Source organism: Lineus longissimus, chromosome 6, assembly GCF_910592395.1.
Source record: "Lineus longissimus chromosome 6, tnLinLong1.2, whole genome shotgun sequence".
Lineage (NCBI taxonomy): Eukaryota > Metazoa > Nemertea > Pilidiophora > Heteronemertea > Lineidae > Lineus > Lineus longissimus.
The window spans coordinates 8,079,875-8,107,270 of record NC_088313.1 but is presented as its reverse complement, the minus strand read 5'-3'; the positions used below and the strand labels follow the sequence as shown (position 1 = coordinate 8,107,270).

At 38.5% G+C, this 27,396-nt stretch overlaps 1 protein-coding gene across 1 annotated transcript; it reads left to right on the top strand.

The window, feature by feature from the left end:
* The first annotated feature begins 13,648 nt into the window (after window positions 1-13,648).
* Window positions 13,649-24,207, top strand: LOC135489918 (uncharacterized). Its single transcript, XM_064775548.1, has 7 exons — window positions 13,649-15,719; window positions 18,165-18,172; window positions 21,587-21,925; window positions 22,266-22,377; window positions 22,561-22,807; window positions 23,246-23,525; window positions 23,757-24,207. Exons 1-5 carry the CDS (start codon window positions 13,649-13,651, stop codon window positions 22,773-22,775), a joined length of 2,745 nt encoding a protein of 914 aa, XP_064631618.1. The 3' UTR covers window positions 22,776-22,807; window positions 23,246-23,525; window positions 23,757-24,207.
* Window positions 24,208-27,396: the final 3,189 nt, after the last annotated feature.

Genomic DNA, 27,396 nt, shown 5'->3' with positions numbered 1-27,396 from the left:
TGGTACCCCTATCGAATTTAGGCGGTTTCAGTGCCAGTTTAGGGCCAGAATAGTGGCCTACACGGACTCTGACGATGAGAGGCTAAACTATTTAGAGCAGTTTACTACTAGGGAGGCCCACAAGATCGTTGTTGGGTATGCCCATTTAGAAGGTTACCTTGGCTACGCGGCCATCTGGAAGGAATTCGAGGCACGATATGGTGACCCTGAGGTGGTGGCAGCGGCATACATAAAGAGGGCGCTCAACTGGCCTAGCATAAAGGTCGATCATGCTAGGTCATTAGATGAATACGGGATCTTCCTGATGGAGTGCCAACATGCAGTCAAATGTGTTAACGCTGCCGGTGTACTTGAGTACTCCGACAACCTGAAGAGGTATAATTTTATAAGAAGTGTCACCTTCTTATAAAGTTACCTCATTACTTTAGTCTGACTCGCTAAAATAGCCCAAACAGTTAATCACCGATGAAAGTCAAGTTATTTCAGATTCTCTGTAACTTTATTGGATTTTTTATATGTCTGAATAATAAGGTCAAACTCACTCGCAGAGATATGCTCATTCGTAATCGCGTGTGAGAGTAAATTATTCACATCGTTTAAATGATCTTGTGTGTGGATCCAGATTGTTTTATGTTTTTTCATTTTTTTCCTTAATTGTGGAACAACAATTTTACCTGTTGTGCCTAACATAGTACAAACAACAGCGATAGGTAAAGTAACAATATTGGTAATAACACCACCTGCGCCAATCGAAGCGATTCCTGCTCCTGCGATAAAAAAGCTAGTTTCTAACCAATGAATGATATTTGAAATTTTTTTATAATTTTTATACAGTTTACGTCGTCTTCCAATTTTTTGTTGTAAGTCTGACTTGATCTGCTCAATCTGCTCAAAACGAAATTCATCCTGTTCGGGGATGGAATCTAAGACATCCATCCTTTTATTCTAACAGTAAATCTACAGTACACAGGGTTTTAAATTCAATGGATTCATTGTGCTGATTTTTGATGTCAATTTCGACATAGGAAAAATCATAATCTTGAATCATGGCTTTTTGTAATGAACTGTATTCCACAAGATCCCCATAATTTTTTCCTTTCACGACAAAGGTGGAAATAATATCAGAAGGAACACCATCTAAAAAATTTTTACCATCATCCACAATATTACAACAAATACGATATTCTTGATGGGGTAAAAATTGACAAGGGTCTCCTCCTTTCACTGTGTTGATAATACGCGCATCTTCCAACCTAATTCACAATAAGGTGCGTAATTCCTTATGGATCCACACTATAAAAGGAGGCTTCACTTTTATCACAATTTTACCTTCGTTTTCCAAATAAGTGATCATCATCTTGTTCTGATGTCCTTTTTTCTTCAGTGCATGTTGTAGCGCTTTGATATAAGAGTCAATGCTATAAAGTCCCTCAGAAATATAAACAGAACCCTCATTTCTAAAAGTATTACCTGGGGCCAACTCTGCAAATTGTAAATAGTTATTCTTCTCGAACCTTGAAATATTAAAATAAGTTGTAGGAATAATAGCGTTTGCGACACGAACTGTTTTATACTGATTAATACTTGTCCTTAAGGGTTGTCTCTTTGTTCCATGAAAGCGTAGATTCATACTCGCTGCACTCGTCGTCATCACTTTATTTTAGAAGAAATTTTTTTTGCTTTATTTTTAATTGTTCCTGCATTATTCACTACAATTTGAATCACAACTAAAATCGTGACAGCGACAGCTATAATCACATGTTCCGCTAAAAATCCTACCACACCTGCAGCTGCTTTTAAGAGAGTGGATACAATGGTTCCTAGAATTCCAGGGAGTGCTGCTAGAGCTTTTGAACCTAAGGAAAGTAACCAATTTTTAAATTTTATCAGACTTTGCGTAATTTTATTAGTTGTACTAGGTGTATCTGGTTTTCCAGGTCCTATAGGTTTACTGGGTGTATCAGGTCCAGGTCCAGGTGTAACTGGTCCTGGCTTAGAAGGTCCACTTGGTTTTACTAAAGAGCCTTTACCATACACGAAACTTGCACCAATGGCAGATAAAGTTAAAATAACAGCAGTAACAATAGTAGCAAGTTTAAAGCCCTTCAATTTGAATAAAGCTTTTAATCGGTCTCCTAAGGATTCTTTTGCATCATTGACTGTATCACGAAAATTTTCAACCAATTGTTTAAAATGTTTTTTACTTCTTTCATTCAAATTAGTCACTTCATCGGATTCTGCTTCATCAATTTCTCTAAGATTTTGTTCTTCATGCTCAATTAAAGGCATCATTTCAAGATCATCATTTTGTCTTAGTGTGTTTATTTTATCTTTTATTCTGTCACGTGACCGACTATATTTTTCTTTTAATAGATTTAAACTGTCTTCTGAAATAGTCTATGATCTCATCAAATTTAGAATTCTTTGTTGTTATAGGTTCGTTTGAATTTAAAGTGGTCTCTTGAATGTCATCAACATCATTAGGGTCAACATCAACAAACTTTGTTTCATTTGTATCAAGATTGGTGTCTTGTACAAGGTTGCTGTCTTCAGAAGTATCGATAACTTCAGGTTCCAGAGGAATAGGTGTACTAGAACTTGCCCCTTCTTCGGGAAACAATCGTCTTCCACCTGTTGTTTTCCCACATTTTCGCGCATTGGAGTTTCTCCCACATCATTTTTTGTAAAAAATTTTGTGAATTCTGCTGTTCCTGTTCCTTTTACAGATGAAAATTTAAAAGGTTCTTTACTACTATATTTTGTTAGTCAAACGCTTGTCCTTTGTGATGAATTATAAAATATATCCCTGTTTTCATCAATTTTCAGTTTGTAACGCAGTTCGTCCATAGACTTCCCCTCCCTTAATTTTAAGTTATTTATACGCATAAATTCCTTTAAAAATTTTTCTTTTGCATCAATGTCTGCTTTAGCTATCTCTAAAGCTTTTCTTGGAGGTCGTGGCACATCTCCAGATGGTTTATCTCCAGACAATTCTTTCCTAAGAGTATCATCATTCGCTGCTTGTTGATCTCCAGCCAATTCCTCTCTAAGAATATCATCATTCGCTGCTTGTGCATCATAATAATCACCCATACCATCTCCTAAATCAGCCTCATAGGCAGGATTTTCAAATACCACGTCATCACTCATTTATTTTAAAGAAATTTTGATAACACCGCAGATCCCACCACACTACCTGCAATGTACATTTGTTCATACTTTTTCTGAGATTCACTAGGCGTATAAAAGTGGTTTAAAGTAGGTTCAGGATGGATGCTGTCGTAATAGCGGATAGAATCTTCCATATCTAACATGTGTGATTTTGCTTGATGTTGTTTCTGTTGTTGTTCTGCAAGGAAATCTAGGTGTTTTATCCTATTCTGGGACCATGTTGCAGATTGTTTTTGTAATTTTTTATGCTAAATCAATTTCTTATGCTAAATCATGACGCTTTCGTTCATCTGCAGCATTCTGTTTATCAAATGCATGAAATAAGGCAGAACCACCAACGAAAGCAGTTGCATTAGCTACAGCACCAAACATTGTTGTTAATATCATTCCAGCCATATTCGTTTTATTTTATTTTAAATTTTTTTAATTTGTGATATCCTTTGGTAAATTCCTATTTTTCTCAAGATACCCTTTTGTAATAATAGCAAGTGTCACTGCACCAGTGAGCTTAACAGCTTCCATAAGGTCTGGTTTACTTGGATCTCCAATATTTGATTTTAGTAGTTTCTTTGCAGCTAATCCATAGCCAACAGTTAAAGCTGTTAAAACAGCAGCGTGATAGATCCTGTTACCAATATTTTTCGTGTCCATACTGGTACTCATTTATTTAACAGAAAAAAATTAAATTTCTAATTTAGATTTAGACTTTGTTTGTTTTTCTTTAATAGGTTGTTCCACGTCAGATTTTGAATTTTTCCCTATGGAAGCGCTTGTATACCATACATAGGTTGCTAAACCAACTCCTCCAATAAGGAGTATAAAATAATAGGTTGTACCAACGGTTGGACTAGGAGTTGAAGTTTCTTGCAATTCTTCTTGTACTTTAATTTTTTACGGTTCTTGTTCATTTCACCTAATTTTTTCCCCCAGGCTACTTTTTTAGGATCCTTTGGTTTATCTTTTGTAGTAATTTCTTTTACTTTTTCATGATCATCACTCATTTATTTGATAGAAATAAATTATCAAATTATTATCAAATTATTATCAAATTATTATCATAATTATTTAAGAGATTATCATAATTATTGTCAAATTATTATCATAATTATTGTCAAATTATTATCATAATTATTGTCAAATTATTATCAAATTATTATCAAATTATTATCAAATTATTATCAAATTATTATCATTATTTCAAGAGATTATCATTAATATAAAAAATGATAATACATGATTATTTTTTATTTTGTTGTAAGTATACTCAACATTTCAAATGGAAAAGTCTATTTGAACAATTAGCGTTTGGGAACATTCCTTCCCATGTTAAAATAAAGCAACCTTATTTATTCTATGACGATACACCTTTTGAAATGGTAGAGGATCATCGTCTATTTGTACAACGGATTACGTCTTCTATTGTGTTTGAACACCCTCCCGTTAAACGGTCAAAAGAAATGATGTTAAAACTTGTCTATGTGGAAAAAATAAAAGAGAATAAACAAGCGCTGGATGTGATTAGAAAGGATTATCATTCTGATAGGCTTAATTTATTATTAAAAAAATAACCAAACGGAATTACACTATCTAATAAAAAATTTTTACTCTGTATATAAGATGGAATTTCTTGTACGCGATTGTAAAAATTGTTTTGAAGAAAAATTATTAGACGAGTTTAAAAAAGATAAAAAATGTAAATGTGGAAGAAAATACAGATGTAAACCATGTTATTACAAATATCTTAAATATAAAAAGCTCAACAATGAATCTTTTAAAATATCATGCAAACTTTCAACATTATTAAGCAAATGTCTTCGTTAAAAAATATAAAAAATCTAAATTAGAAAAATATTTAGGTTGTTCTTTAGAAGGATTATACAAGTGGATTGAATTTCAATTTGATGACAATATAACATGGTCTAACTATGGTGACTATTGGGAAATTGACCATATTCTTCCAAAATCACATTTTGACCATATTTATGAAGAAGAACTTATGCTATGTTGGAACTGGAGAAATTTACGACCTTACGAAACAAGAAAACATGAGGAAATGGAATAAAATTGACTATGAACTTTACTATCAAAATGTATCTTTAGCAGCAGAATTTCTTGAAGAAATTTAAAATAAATGATCACCTCCATGATGATTTTAAAATTCTCATGGGTGTGATAATCCCTGCTTCTATCATTTTTGCTCAAGTGAGGATTATGCTAGAAGCTAAAATTTATCATTTTGAAAGCTAACACTTTCAGTTCGTTGGTTGAAAACTTTGAATTGTTAACAGGAGACATATGTTTTTATTTTTTATAGCTATTCTGTAGGTAGCTATAAAAGTTAAAATAAATTATGTGAAAAATACTCAAACAAACATAATCTAATTAAAATTTTTTTCTTCTAAATAAACACAATGCCTGTTAACAATTTTGATTTGTCGACAGATGAGCTAAAGGTTCTAGCTTTAAGACACAAAGTTAAAAATTATGGTTCTTTGTCAAGAGCTGTTTTGTTAGAAAAACTTCAAACAATTGAGGAAGTGAAGATTGAAAAACCTATCTCACAACTCTCACAAATTGAAAAGAGAGTATTGGCCCAACGAGTTGGAATTAAAAATAACAGAAAAATCCCTCAAGAAAAACTGAATGAAATGTTAGAGAACATAAATGTTCAAGACATTCAACCTAAACCAGTCAAACTAAAATTATCCATCAAACAACTTTTACTAGCACAAGCGAAAGCAGGTGGGTATCGTAATTACCACCATCTATCCATAGAAAAATTGAAAGAACTTTTAAGTACACCTCCAATTAAACGTATTTTAAAATCTGATCTCATTCAAAAAGCGAAAGAAATTGGTATTGAAGTAAAAACCAATATGAAAAAAGCTTTCCTTGAACATCTCATTGAACAGCATGAAGGGTTTAAAGAGTTGAAAATTTACAAGTCAGCCTTCAAGGGTTTTGCAAACCACTATAGAATGATGGGTTTGCCTAAAATTGGGATACAGCCGTTTCTTGAGAAAGTTGAAACTACCTTACAAGATAAAATTAAGGAAGAATCACAGAAGAGCAGTTTAAAAATTACCATTATTTTACACATTTTAATGAAACGTAAAGGCCAAGAACAAGAATTTGAATTAAGATCACGACATATCATAGGTTACAAAAAAGACCTAAACTATCCACAAATGATTGAAGATATGTTAAAAGAGTTGAAAAATCTCATTCAAAAAGGAAGTAATTGGAAATTTGTAGAAATCACTAAATTAGATGTCCACACTGTCAAGTACCAACCGCTCGGAGGTTCGAGCTATATTGAGCTTCCAACTCAAATCAAGGCTAAAAAAGCGGTCATTAATGTTAAAAATCAAGATCAGAAGTGTTTTAGGTATGCAGTTGAATCAGCTCTTTTAAACTTGGAGAAAAACGCAGAACGCGTTTCAAACTATAACAGACCTGAATTTGATCACATGTTCAAAGATCTTGAGTATCCTGTCAAAAATAAAGATATTGATATCTTTGAGAAAAATAATCCAGAGATTGCAATCAATGTATTTTCCTATATTTTAAAGGAGGAAACTAAAAAACCTTTCCTTGTTATTTTACCAGTATACAATTCAGATAAAATAGTTGAGAATGAAAAATATATTAATCTGCTTTATTACAAACAGGAGGATGACATGGTAGAAAATGAAAAAATAGAAGATATTTCTGATAATGCCAATTATCATTATGCATGGATTAAACATTTTTCAAGACTTGATAGTGCATCTCATTCAAAACATAAAGGAGAAATTAAAATTTGTAACAGATGTTTGAAAGTTGTATCAGCAAGTACAAAGGAGCTTCGTGACAAACGGTTTCAAGAACATGTGGAACACTGTAAAAAATATGAGATGTCAAATATATCCATGCCAAAAGAAGGTAAAAATACATTAGCATTTCAAAAATTTGATGCGATGGTAAAACATCCTATAATAATCATAGCAGATTTTGAATCCTATTTAAAACCCATACAAAGAAATTTAGGAGAAAAAACCATTCAATCCCATGAACATATTCCAAACAGTTATTCGTTTTTAGTACAATTTGATCAAGAACAAATTAAGGAAAAAAATCGCATGTATACATATGTGCAAGAAAATGAAGGTGTAAATATTGCAGCACATTTTGTAGAAAAAATTGAAGAACTGTGTACAATGCTTGCATCAAATTATATGTTTAAAAATACACCCAGTTAACCAAATTTTATCCCCGTTTATTTTCACAACCTTTCAGGATATGATGCACATTTATTTGTGAAAGAACTGAAAGGAAGGTTGAATGTCATCGCGTCAAACTCTGAAAATTATATATCATTCAGTAAATTTATTGATGTAGATGAAAAGTCCATTGAAATTCGCTTCCTAGATTCTTATAGGTTAATGCAGTCATCACTAGCAAATCTAGCTAAGAATTTACCTAACACAGAGAAAAAATATCTGTCAAAATATTACAAAGGAGAACAATTTGACCTCTTAACTAGAAAAGGAGTATATCCTTATGAATGGGTTGATTCATACGAAAAATTTGAACAGACTGAATTACCTCCAATTGAAGCATTTGACTCAAAGTTTAACAATACCAAAATTTCAGATAAACAGTATGCACATGCACAACATGTGTGGAAAGCGTTCAACTGTCAAACCTTTCAAAATTACCATAAAATTTATCTTGAAACAGATGTACTATTACTCGCAGACATACTAGAAAACTTTAGAACAACCTGTTTAAATCATTATAAATTAGATCCTGCCTGGTTTTATACCTCACCAGGATTATCATGGCAAGCGATGCTTAAAATGACAAACATTCAATTAGAACTTTTAACAGATTCTGACATGTATATGTTTTTCGAAGAAGGAATTAGAGGAGGAATGTGTATGGCTACTCATCGCTATGCCAAAGCAAATAATCCACTCCTGAAAGACTATGATGAAAAACAACCTACAAGCTATATTTCCTACTTGGATGCGAATAACTTGTATGGAGTAGCTATGGATCAAAAACTACCATATCAACATTTCAAATGGATGAAGGATTTTGACCAGTGGCAAGACATCCCCTGCACATTAGAGGTAGAGGTCAAAAAGCAGATATTTATCTGTGTAAACCTATTTATATTGGTCAAGCGATATTGGATCTATCCAAACAACACATGTACAATTTTCACTATAATCATATGATGAAAAAGTATGGGCACAAAGCAAAATTACTCTACACAGATACTGACTCATTAGTCTACCATATCGAAACCCATGATCTGTACCAAGACTTGCATGAAGATGCAGAATTATTTGACTTTTCAAATTTTCCAAAAGATCATGCACTATTTTCAGACGCGAATAAAAAAGTCCTTGGGAAATTTAAGGATGAAGAAGCAGGGCATGTCATAAGTGAATTTATAGGTTTAAGGTCTAAATTATATTCCTATGTCACTGATAAAACACAAATTAAGAAATGCAAAGGTGTCAAGAAGAATGTGATTGACAAGGATATTACTTTCGAAGAATACAAACAAGTGTTGTTGGAAAAAATTCCCATTGAAAAACAAATGACAGTCTTTAGAAGTCGAAACCATCAACTTTTAACAGAAAAAGTAACCAAAGTAGCATTAGATGCAGCGGATGATAAGAGGATGATTCAAGCCGATGGTATTTCAACCTTAGCTCTAGGTCATTATAAAAGTTGAAAAATAAAATGTTAAAATAAAGCGATGGCGACGAGCGCAGCGAGTGTGAACTTTCCATCCTATTTAAAATATAAGTCAAATGTAAAATATCCTTTGAACTATAAGAATAATTCTTTAACCAAAGATCCTTTTATCCATCAACAGATTACTGTGGATCATCGTCAAAGTTTCAACTACGATACGATTAATATTTTTCCTGATAAGATCCCTCCAAGAATATTTTCACAGTATGCACAAGTACAAGAGTATTTAAAAAATGCAACCATGGATAACTGGGAAAACCAATTTAAATTTGCACTATGTTGTGCAACGTCTGGCTGTGGTGTATCATGGCATAATCATATTAATCATCAGGATCCTTTAGTACAAAGTATCTTTAGATTTCATGTCTACTTTACCCTTCGAAAAATTTTGCATCAGCTAAAAATTCCTTTACCAGGAAATCCTGATTTTAATTCAAAAAAAATCCCTATCATAAGCAAGCGTATGAAAATTTAAAGCTTGAATTTGGTTCGGTTGACTTCAATTATTTTCATCACGGGAAAATGCAAGCATTAGATATTACGATGGATAATGGTAACTGTTTGGGTGTGAAATAGACAGTTTGGTAAACGCCTATTATGGACCCTATTGACATGATTGATCGAATCTATTTACAGACTTTTATTATGATGTAATTTTTAACCTACGTGTTGTATTGTGTAAATGTTATGTTTTTAGTCTAGAATATACAGTCCTCAAGGAAAGAAGTGCGTGTTCTGAGTGAGTTCTTCATGATGAGATAGAAATGATACCGAACGATTAAACATGGTCTCTCCGACCGGATATGGTGCGAACGAATGAATTGATACAGTGAACCCATTCGGGGTTGAAATAGTGAACCCATTCGGGGTTGAAATAGTGAACCCATTCGGGGTTGAAATAGTGAACCCATTCGGGGTCGAAATAGTGAACCCATACGGGGTCGAAATAGTGAACCCATACGGGGTCGAAATAGCGAACCCATACGGGTTATTTGGATAGTATAGTATAGTATAGTATAGTTTGGATGGTATAGTACAGTTTAGTGACTTAATTCGTGGCGAACCCAATCGGGGTCTTATATATAGTGTTATAGTTTGTGGAATTCATCATGGAACGACTGGTGAAAAAGAGAGATGGTCTTAACCATCAAATGAGATTCATTCATGACTCTTTGAGTAAATTATATGGTCTGAAAACTTTAGATCCTGCGCTTGTCTCTAAAAGGGACTTGGAAAAGAAGTCGAAATCAGTTGAAACGTACGAAGAACGATATAAGCAGTATTACGAAGAAATGAACGATCTTGCTGATGAGGAAGATATTCCCGAACTAGACAAATATTACGCAGAGTTTCAGATTATGTGCAGTGAGATAACGAATATGATTGAGAAACTGATGGATACGTATTTCCCACCCGTGGAATCGAAATCGGAGGATAGCAGTGCTGTAATGCAAATGGTAAAGGAACTTTGTGAATCGCAGAGTAAGTTGCTTTCCACTTTTAGTGACATAGCTACAAGCAAAACAAAGTCATCCGATGGTGAACAATTTGCAAGACTGCCTAAATTAGAGTTGAAAACATTTAGTGGTGGATACACCGAATGGAATGAGTTTTTTAACATTTTCGTGTGTGCTGTTCATGAGCGGAGGAATTTGGCACCTGTACAAAAGCTGCAATATCTCAAATCGTGTTTGAAGGGCGAGGCTCTAAATGTAGTGAAACAGTTGACTCTGATAGATGAGAACTATGAGCTCGCGATAAGACAGTTGAAAATGCGCTATGACAATTTGAAAACGATTCGAGATGCTCATTTCCAGATTATATTTAATCTAGCAGCCTTGCAGTCACAATCAACAGTTGGTATTAGGAAATTAGTAGCCAAGTTGTTTGAGAACGTACAGTCGTTGCAGAATCTAAAGGAACCGATTCAGTTCTGGGATTCTTGGCTCATTTACGTTTTAAAGACAAAGTTGGACCAAGACACACGTTTAGAGTGGGAACGGCATGTCTCTACCAATGACAATCCGAAGTTTTCTGACATGGTGAAATTTCTAAATGAGTTTGCAAACGCAATGGAATTATCAGAAACCAAGTCAGCAAAGGGTAAACGGCCTGTCGTGGAAACTACGTCACGTTCGAGTGGAAATGTGAGCTTGCATACGTCATCAATTAATCAAAACGATCAGTGTTTTCTGTGCGGTAAGGAACACCGATTACCGCAATGCGTGGAGTTTCTTGCGCTGTCACAAGAGGAAAGGAAACACAAAGTACACGGTTTACGGTTGTGTCTAAACTGCTTTTCTCGGAAACATTTCGTGGCAATCTGTCCTAGACCAGCCAGTTGCCGTCAGTGTAACAGAAAGCATCACCCAACGTTACATTTTAATTCTAGTGGAAATGGAAGTGTTAACAAGGATTCACATTTCGCATGTCCAAGTGAGGAAAACATAGAAGTTCTTTTGTCCACAGCTTTAGTGTATGTGCATACAGCTGGTGGTCAATTACCATGTCGCGCATTGATAGACCCAGGATCACAAATTAGCTTTGTGACATCGGCTTTTGTGCAACGCGCTCGCTTGCGGAAGGTCCGGTTGAAATGTGACATTCAAGTTAGGGGTATTGGTGGCTGTTCTAAGGGTGCTGTGACGAACAAAGTTGAATGTGAATTATCTGCTATTAGTAGTTGTAGTAATCAGCCGAGTGTAGCATTTAGGCCCTATGTAATGGACAATGTTACTAGTGGTGACTTGCCCCATGATAAGGTGAATATTCGTGATTGGCCCATGCTTCAAGGTCTGACTTTAGCTGATAAACATTGTGACGTACCAGGTCCCATTGACATGCTCATTGGTGCAGATACGTATCCAGAGATTTTATTGAATGGAATGATCAAGAGCCCGAATGGGAAATTGATTGCACAACAAACTGTGTTTGGCTGGATGGTGTCTGGCAAAGTGTGTCGGGCTGGTAATACGGGTCCGGAGTCAAGACTAAGTAACCTGGTGGTTACCGATACAAGCACTGATGATATTTTGAGGCGCTTTTGGGAAGTTGAGACAGTGCAACCTAGGAAAGCCTGGTCTTTAGAAGAAATTTTTGGGTCATTTTACGTTACCATGTAATCAACATCCTCATCGTGGTTGTACGCTGTTATATATTTAAACGCTTGAACCTGTGTGGTTGGTGTAGTGTGTTAAGTGTTACTGTCACCGTCTGTCGGCACACGACCACAGTTCTATCCGCACTAACTATTATCCCGAATTGGAAAAGATAAAACAACTCTGCCACTCCATTGCCTTTGGACATTTGCAAGCACCACCTTTTCATCAGATTGTATCATAGATATCACAAATACATGTCTCTTGATATCTTTATGATTGTATCCAACATTGCCATTACAGTACTTGCAGAGACTTTCAATTCACTCCTGGTACACATCAACCCCAATCTCACTACTTCAAAAAAGGAAATAACCATGCTGAACTTTTCACTACCTGACCCATTACAATTGAATAATAACCACAGTTCTTCCTATTTCCAGGTATAGCACAACTGCTCTCACAAGTATCACATCATGCCAAAAAGAAGCTGTTCCCTGTGTCGCGTTACAAGGCAAACAAAGAGGCTACGCAATGAACGCAACACCACCCCAACAAACCGTGCAACACAAAATGAAGACAGCAACACGACAACAGCTTTCGTTATTACTACTGAGGATCCCACCACCCCAGCAGTGCCATCAACTACACCACCTCCCTTAATTCCAGCTGCATCACCAAGAACTCAAAGGCGAAATCGTCACGCCCCTAACAATCTTCCAACTTCATACAGAATTGCCAATGCAAGTACAGTCACAGACTTTCAAGAACATTCTATTATAGATGCTAACCTGTTTCATTCATGTGGTAAAATGAATCATATATGTGACCACTGCAGTGCTAAGCTTTGGCCCCATGAGTTGCCGTCTCTGTGTTGCCAAAATGGCAAAACCGTACTTGATCCGCTGCCTGCTCCACCACCACAAATTGCCACATTATTTCTACAGTCTAACCATTTCCTAACAAACATACGTGCATACAACAATGCCCTCTCCTTGGCTTCTATTGGTTGTAAAGAGGTACGCAGCCCTGGCTTCAGCCCAACAGTCAAAATTCAAGGCAAACTCTACCACAGCATTGGCTCTTTACTTCCAGAACACAGTGATGAAACTCCAAAGTTTGCACAGCTATACTTTTATGATACTGACCATGAACTTCAGAACCGCTTACAGCATGCACCATCTCTAGACTCAGATATATTACAAACAGCCCAGCAGTGTCTCTGAAACACCAATTCCTATGTTGCATCATTCAAAGCAGCCATAGAATTAACCTCTTCCCTTCCAGATCCACAGGACATTACTATCATACTACATGCTGACAGCAGACTCAAGCCATCAGAAGCTCACACCCGCCAGTACAATTTGCCAACAAATTCAGAAGTTTCTGCTTTAATTCCAGGAGATGTCGGTGGATCTCTGGACGTCATACTACATTGCCGCGAAGGAGGCCTGCGAAGAATCAGCCCACTGCATCGTTCTTATGACCCCCTGCACTATATACTATTTTTCCCCCATGGCACTGATGGCTGGCAACTTGGTTTGCAACAAAGTAATGGTCGCACGCTAACAGCAACTGCTTTCTACTCTTACAGACTTCAGGTAAGAGATGTCACCAGTACAATTATGCGAGGACGCCGCCTCCTTCAACAATATGCAGTTGATCAATGGGCCAAAATCATGAACTCAAGACTACAATGGGTTAGACAAAATCAGAAATCGATTCGTGCAGAAAAGTACCGAGGCCTTCTGGATGCTGTTCAAGCAGGTGATACCAACAACCCAGGACGAAAACTTATCTTACCACCTACCATCTACGGCTCACCACGGTTTTACTCTGAAGCCTTTCAAAACGCCATGGCCATTGTTCGTCACCTAGGCAAACCCGACTTCTTCATAACCTTCACTACAAATCCAAAATGGCCAGAAATCCAAGCTGAACTTCATGAAGGAGAAAAAACCCAAGATCGACCAGACCTTTGTGCACGAGTCTTCAAGATGAAGTACGATGCTCTCTTGAAAGATCTTCTAAAACAACATGTCATGGGTAAAGTGCAAGCCCACACAGCCACTATTGAATGGCAGAAACGCGGCCTCACCCACGCACACATACTCCTGATTATGCAACCAGACGATAAGCCCAAATCTCCAGAGAAGATAGACACCGTCGTCAGTGCCGAATTACCAGACAGCCTCTCCAATCCTCAACTCCACAAAGTCATAACTGCCAATAACATTCATGGACCCTGCGGTTCAGTCAACATGCACAGCCCATGCATGAATGGTACCGGTATGGAGAGAAAGTGCAGCAAAAACTTTCCAAAAGACTACATTGATGCAACAACAGTCACAGATGACAGTTACCCCAAGTACAAACGTCGTTCTCCAACTCAAGGTGGTCACACCCATACACTACAGATCCATGGTGAAGAGTACACTGTTGACAATTCCTTTGTTGTACCATACAACCCTTACCTTTCCCTACGCTATTCAGCCCACATCAATGTTGAAGTAGTCCACTCCATCCAAGCTGTAAAATACCTCTACAAATACATAACGAAAGGTCAAGATCGTGTTATGCTACAACTGACTGATTGGACAACTGTTCATGATGAGATAGAAACATACCTAAACGCCAGATACATCTCTGCAAGCGAGGCCTTTTGGAGAATATACAACTTCCCCCTACACCAAAAATACCCTCCAGTCGAAAAACTGCCCTGCCACTTGCCAGGAGAACAAGTTGTCCTATTTGAACCCAACGCTGCTGCAAACACCGTTCAAAATGGTCCGCCTATCACGAAGTTGACAGCCTTCTTCACTACAAATGCAACTGATAAGGAAGCTAAAAACATCACCTACCCAGACTTCCCACGCTATTTCACTTGGAATGCCTCAAAAAAAGCCTGGCAACGACGAAAACGCGGTACTTCTCTTGACCAACATCATCAATTCGTAGCAGACACAATCGGCCGTATACCCACCATCGCCCTTACACCTCACCAATCCGAACTGTACTACCTACGCATGTTGCTGCACCATAAACCAGGACCATGCAGCTACGAAGATATTCGTACAATAGATGACACACTGTGCCCCACCTTTCAAGATACCTGCAACAAACTAGGCCTCATATCTGATGACAATGAAATCAACCTCGCAATGACTGAAGCCTCGTCCATCAAATTTGGAAATCAACTACGCTATTTCTTCACCACACTTCTGATGTACTGTCGACCAGCAGATCCACCAGCATTCTGGGCAAAATGGCAAGTTGAACTATCCCAAGACTTCCTGCACCGCGACAAACTGCAGATACCAAACGATGCCATCTTAAACGAGGTTCTCCTGTACCTGCAAAGAATTTTAGATCAAGACAACCTGGACCTGAATAGGGATTTCAACCTGCCTTCTCCAGACCTAAGTCTTCTACAGACTGCAACAACCCCGCGAGTTATCCAGGAAGAAACAGATTTTGATACCACGTCACTAACAGAATCCTTACCTATGCAAATAAGCTCCCTCAATAACGACCAACAAGTTGTATATCAAGCAATACTAGAAAGTGTCAACAATAATAGCGGCAAAATGTTCTGCCTCAATGCAAGTGGTGGTACAGGCAAAACCTATGTCCTCAACATTCTTTTGAACACAGTACGAGCAAATAAGGACATCGCCCTGGCAACAGCGCTGTCAGGTATAGCAGCGACACTCCTGCACAGTGGCAGAACACTTCACTCCCGTTGCAAAGTCCCTATCAACATTCAAGAACATTCCACTTGCAATATTACTACCAGAGATGCCACAGCTGAACTCCTTCGCCGCGCAAACCTGCTTATCATTGACGAAGTCTCCATGGGCCACCGGTACATATTCGAATGCATAGATCGATCACTTCAAGACATATGAGGCAACCCAAGCCACTTCGGCGGACTAACAGTAGTGTTTGCTGGAGACTGGAAACAAATACTACCGGTTGTACGACGCGGCAGCAGGCCACAAATAGTCAATCTCACACACTTTGTCTTCAACAACCTTACTGAGCACTATACCAACCCAGAGTGGATGGCGTCTAGAGCAATTATAGCCCCAACCAACAAAGCTGTCGAAGAAGTCAACGCCAATGTCATTCACAACTTCCCCGGCCAGCCAACAGAATATCGAAGCTGCGACACCCTCCTGGAAGATGACCACCAATACCCACTAGAGTTCATCAACAGCCTAAACCCTTCAGGACTACCACCGCATAAACTCAACTTGAAAACCAACTGTACTATAATGCTCTTGAGAAACTTCGACCCCATCAACGGCCACTGCAATGGCACAAGATATACTGTCCTCCACCTACACCCACATGTCATTGAAGCCGCCATAGCCACAGGCACGCATGCTGGGAAGAAACTTTTCATACCCCGGATACCATTAGTACCCAGTGAAGACCTCTTCCCTTTTCGAATGCAGAGACGGCAGTTTCCTGTCAAACTTGCTTTTGCAATTACTGCAAACAAATCTCAAGGCCAAACTCTACAGCGAATAGGCATTTACCTCCCACAAGATATGTTCTCCCACGGACAATTGTACGTGGCGATGAGCCGTGTAGGAAGAAGACAAAACATCAAAATACTTGCCAAAGACGCAAACAACAACAAAACCAACTATACCAGTAACGTCGTCTACCACGAAGTCTTACAGTGAATAACCTACCCATGCTCCACAGCAACTACCAAATCCTACCACATCTTTTAGAAACGATTCAATACACTACATGTACATGTATTTGTAACGTTTCTTTGCCCACACAAACACCGTCCCACAACCCATACCATCAAAATTACCTAATACCATATCTTTCACTTTCAGACACCACCAGAAAATATCAGATCCATCTTTTCTTCTCTACCAACTTCAATAGCTTATGACAGTGTACTCTGTTTTCTTTGTTGTATATCATCAATCAGTACTCTCTATGTCCAAAACACTGTCACCAAGGATCCCAGGAACAATATATTGCAAGCACTGCTCCCAAATAACCAATGGTTTCCGTGGATTTCTCAATTCTTTCACATCCTTGAATTTCCTGCAAGACTGTTAATGGCTAATGATATATTTCAATCGCAGCACTGGTGTAATCATTGTATTTTCTTTGTTGTATATCATCAATCAGTACTCTCTTATGTCACAAAGTACATCTCAGGGAAGAATGTAATTTACAGTGAACATTTCTCCCAAAAGACCAGTGGCTTACGTGACCTTTGCAAAGATGACTTCTTACCACATGCTCTATTCTATTGTAAATAAACTCGCTATACCTGCATGTTTTAAATTCATACCTCAGGAACATTGGTACCACTCCTCCGCAGTTGATCACAATTTCACCAGGCTCTTTCAAGTTCCTATGATCTACTACATTCTGTTGTAAAGTCAGGTGCCACACTTATAGCCCAAGACAATTATAACCTGTATAGTCAGTGTGCATACAAGTGCACTGCCAGCACACCCCTACACTCAACAAACCTACTTCACAATATAAATTCACACCCCAAAAGGTTTTAATTGTGCTGGAGCTATGACGTATCACTTGACGTTATATTATGTGCTCCGAAACAGTGTTGTCTCCACTTTCCTATCTTCGAATCTCGGTCAACTGTAAATACAGATTACAATTCCATTGTCTACAAGACTGTCGATGCCTAAGGTTATTCTTCATTCTCACGAAACCAGTCGACAGAGCTAAAAAAATAACAAATCCTTTTCGTATTGTGTTCCAACAACCCCCATTTTTTATGACAGTGTTAAGAACTTTATTAGTTGTACCATACAGCAAAATAACACAGCAGTCTCTAATTACACACTACTGTCATCCTAATTGTCTTCACGAATCTCCAGTAGAACTTAGCAGCCAAAAAGATGTGCCTTGCCTTCAGGCCAAATCTCATGACAGTCTTTATTCTGTTGTATATAAACTGCCAATCTTTATTCTGTTGTATATAAACTGCCAATCTTTATTCTGTTGTATATAAACTGCCTATACTTGCAGGTGTTCACACCTCAAGGACAAAGTAACCACTCCACTGAGGATCATGATTTTTTACCCGCCTCTTTCAATAGTTCCTTTGTCATGATGTACTATATTTTGTTGTAGAATGTAAGGTAAGGAGGCACACTTATATCCCAACCAAATGTTAGCCTGTATAGTGTACGTGCATACATGTGTGCCAGCACACCGCTTCACTCTATGGACTATAATAATGCTGGGACTATAACAAAACCCTTCTCCCTATGTACCTCACTGCACATATTTTTTCCACGACAATGCTGTCACCACTGTTATCTTTGCATCACGCAAAAAACAATGTAATTCCATACTGTTTTAATACTCGCCGCTCCGTAGAAACACAACTCCTGCCAAAATTCATTACCCAAGGGTACTACATTCATAGTCAAACCTGCTGCTGAAAATGTTCACATGAATTGTATGTCTACAACACTACTTATTAACTACCTCATATTGTGCCAACTGATAAACAATGTATCTGCACATTGTTAATATTCATATACATGTAGTTACAAGACACATAGCCAAATGATGCACTTACATGTCCAACCCAAAATCTATTTCACTCTTGCACAATACCTTATTCATTAGCCAAATTTTGATAACACTTGCAAGTGTTCATTTGTCCATGTTCCCATGTATTATTGTATTATCCGTATAGAACAGCCTTTCCTGCTGACACCAAAGAACCTCTTTAAAATTTTAAATTCTTTATAGTCATTGTTATTATTGTTGTTAATGTTGCAAGAACAATAGAATAAAAGTTTTATCTCCAAAATGACGTCCACCTTCTTTCTCAAAACAGTCCAACACAGGCATCATGACAAAAATGCTTCCTCCACGTCATGCAGCTCCTCCTCAAAAGACAGCAAATGAACCCCCAATGCTCAAAGGACCCCTAATTAAGTCAAGGAGCATTCTCACGATGCCACCATTGTCTTTACAGTACAAAGTATCAAGGATATTATCAACATGTCATCATAGCTGACACCCCCTTTCCAGGATCCTAATGCGAACAATGCCTTCCATCCCAAAGTCCACTTTCAAAACAATTCCACCACTATAACAGAACACTCCCCTTTGGGGACCCCTTTGAGGACAGCATTCATCAAACCCAAGAGCGTCACTCATCAAGACGTTCCATCATACTCCAGGCACCTCATAAAGGACAACAACGGAAACTTCAGCCCAGTGTCCAGAGAACTCACAACAAAACGTGTCATCAACACACATTTCATGTGCTTGCTGGAGACCACCCCACACCCCACCTCCCGCCAGAGGACCTCAAAATGAAAACAAAGTCACAACCACCTCCAAACTATCACAAACCAGCACCCCATTTACACCAAACCCACAACATACCAGCACCCACACAATTTAATTTTTATACCTCGAACTGCCCGCGCCTCGGGTATATGCTAGTAAAGTTTAATTAGGCCATGACATCTCTTCAAAAAGTGTATAATAGGTGTTCTGCGCAGGGGTTGGTTTGACCACTTGAATTTCTAAGTGATAGAAATCCATGAGGCGTTGTAACACAATTTTATCCATAAAAAAGTTTTTAAGTTTGTGTAAGGCTTTAATGGTTTCAAATTTTTGAATGAGCATGACGTAATCTTTTTTCATTTTTTCTATCACGTCAAACGATACGGGATACGTATTTAGTAATTTTTCAAAATCTGCTTGTTTTGACGTGGTGGATGTGATGATATGAGTTTGATCCATACCATACCATTCAGAAACAAGTGGACTTTTTTGAATCGCATTACCCCAAATACGATGTTGATCTACCGAATAACATTGACTGCACACCACTTCCCAGTCATACAGATCATAGTCTATGCTAAAACAATCATGACATATCCACTCATTACAAAAAGTCTCACATACTGACTGATGATTTTAATTTTATCCATGAGTGTTGTGACACCATTTAAATCGGACGGGTGAAATGCTGTCTCTGTGATGTGCTCCATTTTGATTGGAATTTCTTCTAATGTATCAAACGTTAAAAGAGGTTTAATTTTTGGTGTCATTTTTGGTTGAGGAGTTAAAAGTTTCTTCCGCGTATCAAAAGAGAGACAAGGTAATAGATCTCGATAACTAGAACAATCATTTATTCTTTTTTCAAAAATCTATTAGATAGTGTAATTTTTATTTTAAACAAGGCGCAGCGACGAGTGCAGCGAGTGTTTATCCTTGCACTAATTTAAACGCGTAATACTATTTCCCTTTAGGTTTTCCTAACGATATTATATAGTTCAGGTTAGGATTCGCTTCTAAATCTCGTTTGATCAACAATGTTGAAAAAGTTTTCAGGGGCTGCAGTTTTTTATATTTTAGAGTGAGGATTAACGCTTCTCCGTGTTTGGTAATCTTCTGCTCTTTCCCTACAATCTTATACCACACGTTTAAAGGAACTTCTTTCCAAGTGATTAACTCTAATTGAGGGGGTTGAATTTTGGCACATAATTCACTCTCCGAAAGATAGTCCTCCTCTTCTTCCTCAGATGAATAATCTTCTATATTTTTAAGTTCATCTTCGGATGAGGAATAGTCTGTTAGATTATTCTTTTTTGAAGCGCTAGCGACGAGCGGAGCGAGCGAGTGTGGCGGATCTGATGATATGAGTCATTTTCTATACAATATGAAATCTATTAGATATCGTTTTTAAATATTTCTCCTTTAGAATATCTAGCAGAAATAACCATGTTATAAAAGTTAGACACATTGTGGGGTTGTTGGGGTGGTTGTTGGCGTAAGCAAAGGAGGCGGTGTACGCGACTGTTAGACAAGTTAGACAAGTTAGACAAGTTAGACAAGTTAGACAAGTTAGACAAGTTAGACAAGTTAGACAAGTTAGACAAGTTAGACAAGTTAGACAAGTTGTGGGGTTGTGCTGACTTTCTTTCCTTGTTCCTCAAATTTGAAGAATGAGTTTATGAGGATTTGACTGAATAAAAATGAATAATGTTTTGACTAGGATTTGACTGAATAATTGTTTGACTAGGATTTGACTGAATAAAAATGAATAATTGTTTGACTAGGATTTGACTGAATAAAAATGAATAATTGTTTAACTAGGATTTGACTGAATAATCGTTTGACTAGGATTTGACTGAATAATTGTTTGACTAGGATTTGACTGAATAATTGTTTGACTAGGATTTGACTGAATAATTGTTTGACTAGGATTTGACTGAATAAAAACCCAGTCAAACCTAGGGTGAGCTAGAAACCCCATTATTACACTACTGTACGTGTACGACAGACAGTTAGTAATAATGAAGTACATAATAATTGACGTATAACCCCCTTGAAGCTGGACACTGCATCACACTCCACACAGTCGTGTGTTCGATATTGCAAAGGTAGATGATGCTTTGACCTCCCACATGGGTCTTGCTGAACAGGTTGCAATGATCCAATATCCTAGCTTGCAAAAAGAAAATGAATGAAATGATAAAAAGTCTGATTGTTCAGAGAATAATCATGTCTTTCTTTTGTAGGCTATGATACCAGGACTAACGGTTTACAGAATAGATCAGGCAAGAAAGCATGCAAAGGACATTGGCGGTGGTCAACCAGTTTCTGTTGGGCCAATCGAGAAGTCACGTCTTGATGATGTTAAGGTCGATCACTTCCTGGACTTCGACAGTCAACCAGAATTCCTTCAAGACGTAGCGTATGGAACGAAAACCATCAAATTGAGCCATGGGGAAAAACTAGAAATTCCTAACGTTGTTCGTTCCGTCATTTCATCGAGGATCATAGATCTCTATCTGGGCTACTGTGAGGAAACTGGGTTCTCTTCGCTGAAGAGAAGTTCACTGTTCAGCATCATACAGGTGAATGAATGTTTTTGTGTCAACTATCATTGCCATCATAGTAAAATCTGTGAAAGTTGTTTATTCTTCACCCATTCAGTTCTTTGTAAGTGAGTGGTTTATTGTTACCATGGTAACAAACAGTCATACATTTGGCTTCAGAGAGCAGATTTAGCTATCGATCATGGCTTGATGAAATAAGATGCTCTCTGTAGTAAAATATTTTTATGAGCTGAATATTAGCAGACACGTTGATCAATTGCCCCATCACTCAGTACAAACACATCGAAAGAGAGCCCCGAGTCTGAATCTCAGATTTAGATGCCTTTGTAGTGTTCTGTTCTCTATTTTTTACCCTCAGGTATGTGCGGCCTCCCAAAAAAAGTCTCTTGCCGGCCTAGACAATGTGGTTTCTGAGGGTACAGATGCATTCGAGACATTGCATGAAACGATCAATACACTAGGAGAGTGTGGTAAGTTGACATTTGCCATTGACATTGATGATTTTGACAAGTTTCACTCCTGATTAAGATTTTGGCTGACTGCCATCAGTTGATCACACTTGTCTGTCTACTTTGATCTATTGTGCCCGAAAAGTTGAGGAGGGATTCGATTCAGGCCTATGAGAATCCCTCATTAAGTTTTAATATTTGCAGGGCACTCCAGTTCCTGGATTGAAGACAAGAAACGCAGACTGGATAAAGCCAAGCTGTACTTGAAGTCTGATTACAAAATGAATGTCCATACAAGCAGCCGATGTGGAGACCACTGTATTCCCTTTGCCCTTGGTGGTCAGAGCCAGTGTGACCATGTTCATGACCTCTGCTGTGACCAGTGTGAAGACATGAAGTCTGTTTTGGAAGAAATTTAGCTAGCTGCATCTTCAGGAATTGTGAAGTACAAGTAAGTACTACTTGTATGTAAGTTTGTATGATCTGAACTTATGAAGTTAGAAGTAGATGTTTTGGCTCCATGTGTGTGGGTGGGAAGTGTACACTGTACACTTAGTAAGTTATGAATTGATGGATTAATGGTCAGAGAGTTATGACTTATACAGGTAATGACTAGGTTGTGAATTTGACTCTTGGAAGGATCACTTCTGATCTGTTTTGTCTCTGTCAGTGTCTTTTTCCAGTCAGCAAGACACCTACCCAGTAACCCTACATTGTTCCATTCTTTGAATGGGGCATCAACTTGGTTACTTTACCTGTGTGTCTATGTACCGTAAGCCTGGGCAAACTGTAGGCCCTCGCCAAGTGGAGAGTACTTTGTGATTGACTCCTCCATGGAGAAATGTACCTTCAGGAACATGCACAATGTTATTTCTTTTTTTTACTCTAGGTATCCTCAACAACAGGAGCAAGTTCAGTATGACATTGAAGTTGCTAAGGAACAGGTCATGAATTTGAAGAGCGATCTTCTCCGCCAAATATGCCAGGAGCAAGCCAAAACGGATGTACTGGACACAATGACGCCATCACAAGCCCTTTTGACCATGGATTGGGCTATGAAGTTTCTGCCCAGTCGATTCAGAGAGGCACAGCAAGATTGATACGGGAAAAAAGGAATCTCTTGGCACGTGTCTGCAGTAATAACTAAGACAACTGATGAAAAGTTTGAAGTGAGTACCACCACATATTCTTTGCAGACTTGCAGTATATTCACTTTATTGTACTGTAAAGTTGACCAGGAGCTATCACCATCCCCAAAGACAGGATTGTTATTTATTGCCTGAATATGGTCCCCTGAATATCAGTGTTAGCCTCAACAGCTCCTGATCATTGTATTACATCCCATGTGATATTTTCTTCCATTGATGTTGGTGACTGAGTCTTTTATACTTTCATTTCAGATTCACTGCTTCGTGCACCTTGTGCAGCAGTGCACCCAGAATTGGTTTGCTGTTTTGTCGGTTCTCGAGGCCACAATGGAAGAAATGAAGATCCGCTTTCCCGACGTCAACGAGTTCTTCTTGCGGTCTGATAACGCGGGATGTTATCATTGTGCACCCTTGATACTATCCATCCCTGCTCTTTCATCTCGCTTGGGAATCAGGATTCGGCAGTACAATTTCTCCGAAGCCCAAGCTGGGAAATACATTTGTGATCGCAAAATTGCCCCGATGAAGGCTCATATCAATCGTTTCGTTAATGAAGGCCACAATGTGACGAATGCAGTTGAAATGCATGCCGCTTTAAGTTCATATGGGGGTGTTCGAGGGTGCCATGTTGCTGCACTCGAAGTAAATGAGGAGGCAATGACTAACCGAATTGTGTGGCCTGGTGTCACAAAGTTCACGAATTTTGTCTTTGGTCACTCAGGACTTGAAGTGACTCAGGGGTATAGAGTAGGAACTTCAAAGTTATATTCCTACGATGAACTGTTGAAAAAGGCCATTGAACCACAAGGGGCAACAGACTTTGTCATTGTTTTGCCGTATTCGTCTCCACGTGTTGTGACTGGTACTCTACGGCAGATTTCATCGGTTGTGACCTGCACGGAAGTCACATGCAGGAAGACTTTCTCTACACAGGAAGCTCTCTTTGAGCACATCGCTCTTGGGAGGCACACTCCACAGGCAGGTTCTGACAAAACATTGGACACCATCACCAGAAAATGGGCAACCAAAGTGTCTGATATTGCCATACATGTACAGAGCACAAGATCACACCAGCAAGCTGCAGATGAACAGGAAATGTCCTTGGCCACAGACGCTGTCACTCCAGGATGGGCTTTGAAGTCAAAAAAGCAGAGCAAGCGTTTTGCTCTCCCAGTAAAGGACTTTCTGTTCGAGGAGTTCATGCGTGGGGTGGACACAGGCAGGAAGGAAAATCCAAGCCTTGTAGCCAAAAAAATTAAGCTGCGATTCCCAAAGGAGGACTGGCTCACAATGCAGCAAGTGAGCAGCTATTTTTCCCGCCTTGCTGCTCAGCAAAAGTGTGGGTCTCTGAAGAAGGGAACAGCTGACATCCACACTGATGAAGCTCACGAATTGGCAGATACCATGATCACACGTTCTAGGCAACGCGCTGAGATTATTCTTCAAGTCGATTTGTAAAGTTTGAACTCAGTTATCCACCATCGTGCGTGTATCCATCATTCTACAACGATATCATGCTGCTCGGCTGTCAGGATGTTTGTTACAACATTATTCCTTGTCTCTAAGCATTCCCTTTCTTTACCACATGTCTGTATTGTATTACTCTAGTTTCTTGTCAATAACACACCTTCTAGATATTCAAGCTTGCATTCTAGTACCGCTGACTATTCATTCTTCTTCTTAGCGTTTGATGACAGCTTCAAATTCTTTGGTCGGTCATGGTTTTCACTTTGCTGTCCGTGGTAAGACTACTTTATGTAACACCACCTGATATGATTATCGATGCATGCCACTGCTGGCACTTTTGATGGACCTGGTTTTATGATTTGTGAACATGTATATTTTCAGAGATCTACTAAAGTATCAGCAAGCTCGCCTTATCCCTTTTTGATTATATGTCAGAGTAAATATGAGAAATCAACCATTTTTGAATAAATCTTAGGTTATTTTGCTATGAAACAAGTTTCTTCCTTCCTTGCAAATTGAACTAAATTTGAGGCATGTGGAATGTCCAATGCTGAGAATATTCTACGATCTAATAAGATCACATGAGAGTTGGACCAGCTTTCAGGATTCCATTATTCAGGACTCTATGAGTAACTCATTAGGGCAGGGTGGACACCATTCATTGCACCATGGTTGCATGGCTACAGAGACCAATGGCTTTGGCTAGAGAGACCCACAATCTCTATGGTGTATGAATCTATGGTGTACGAACCATTAGTGTCCAACTTGGTGAGATAAAGTCGTCCAGATGCTACGAAGAGAAAATTGCCAAAGCATACCCACCCTGCAACATGTAGGCCCCAACACACTATGCAACTGAATTTGTGTTCGGGAAATCAATATTGGATTCATTAGCTGATATTGGCTCCTTAATCCTTGGATGGAATGCTATGCCATGGCTCCACAGAAAAATTCTTGAAGCAAAAGTACATTGACACTCGAGATAGTTTATTGGGTCATGTAGAAATTAAAGTACCGTTACACATTACAAATGTACAATTGAACTTTGTTAGACAGAAATTAGATTTTTAAAACTAATTTCAGGTTAAGTTTCTAGAAAGTATGACTGCTTTTTGCTTCTTCCATTATTTGCTTTGGGGTGCTGTAGTTCAATGCATTACCAACAGGTGGCAGCACCAGGAAAAAGTTCGAAAATGTTCGAAAATTGGTCATCTTTACTCGGTCCCCACTCACAGACGGGTTTCGTGAACTGTTTTTTTATTTCTGTTTCTGAAAGTGCTGGTCATGCCTAATATTTTGCAAGAGATCCCGTGATTTAGACCCCTGTGGAGAAATAGTTATGGCACCCGACACCTGCCTACACAAAAATCAATGTTTGGGGTAAGGGGTAACAATTCGTCCATTTACTCCCTAATTGGGGGGGTCATGTTTCATGAACTCCTTGATATAGATAGTCCATATCATAAAGTAGCTCCCTGTAAAGGGATAGTTTTCTAGGTCTTACAGTCTTCGTCAGAGGGGTGCTCAAAATTCGCCATTGAAATACTATGCGAGAAGGCAATTTGACGGCCAAATTAAGATTTTTGTTAATTACTCGGTAATTACTGAATGGTTTCGGCTAATATCCTACAGTCTTTTATCATTTGGTCATATATACCTCTCCACCAAATTTCATTGAATTCTGCTAACCCCCACCTTAGCACCTTTTGCATGGTCTATCCATGGATTGACACATAACATCTTTGTCTGTACAAGAGGAAAAGTGTCGAAAGAAAAAAGCCAGCGAGCCCATTGATTCAAGTTCGTTTACTAAGTATTTAATGAATTCAAGGCCTTTTTCTTCAGCTGAAGCCATGATTGACTTTATCAATTTACAGCAAGCTATCGATGAATCAATCCGTCAGTCCCGAGCTGTTGCAGATGTACGACAACAACTATTGACAAATGCAGGCGCACTTGGCTATAGCATCAGGAACGAGATACCCGGTGACGGTACCTGCATGTTTGCAGCTTCAGAGAGTTGGAATTAGTGACTTCACCACAAAATCATTGCGATTAGGAATTGTGCATTATCTCAGGAAACACCCCGCAATGGACGACGGTTCGCCTATACATTTGTTCACAGACGGTAACTGCTCCTGGGAAGAGTACCTAAGGCGGATGGCTAAGGAGGGAACGTGGGGAGACCATATCATCCTGCGGAAATGCTCCGGATGGAAATTGTCATTATATCTAGTAGCCGTGAGAACAACAATCCTGTTATCATAACACCACCAAATCTCCCCCCACAAAGACATGTCATATATCTGGGTCATATATCTGAACTTCATTACATGAGTTTGGAACATGAACCTACACAGTCTGGTTCTCCTACTATTTCACTAACGAGACCACACCCAGGGTCTTACAATCTTTCTGATACAAT

Coding starts and splice junctions, on each gene's coding strand:
- LOC135489918 (XM_064775548.1), top strand. CDS start 13,649: ATGCGAGGACGCCGCCTCCTTCAACAATATGCAGTTGATCAATGGGCC. Junction 21,926..22,265: donor CACTGTTCAGCATCATACAG/GTGAATGAATGT, acceptor TTTTACCCTCAG/GTATGTGCGGCCTCCCAAAA. Junction 22,378..22,560: donor CAATACACTAGGAGAGTGTG/GTAAGTTGACAT, acceptor TAATATTTGCAG/GGCACTCCAGTTCCTGGATT.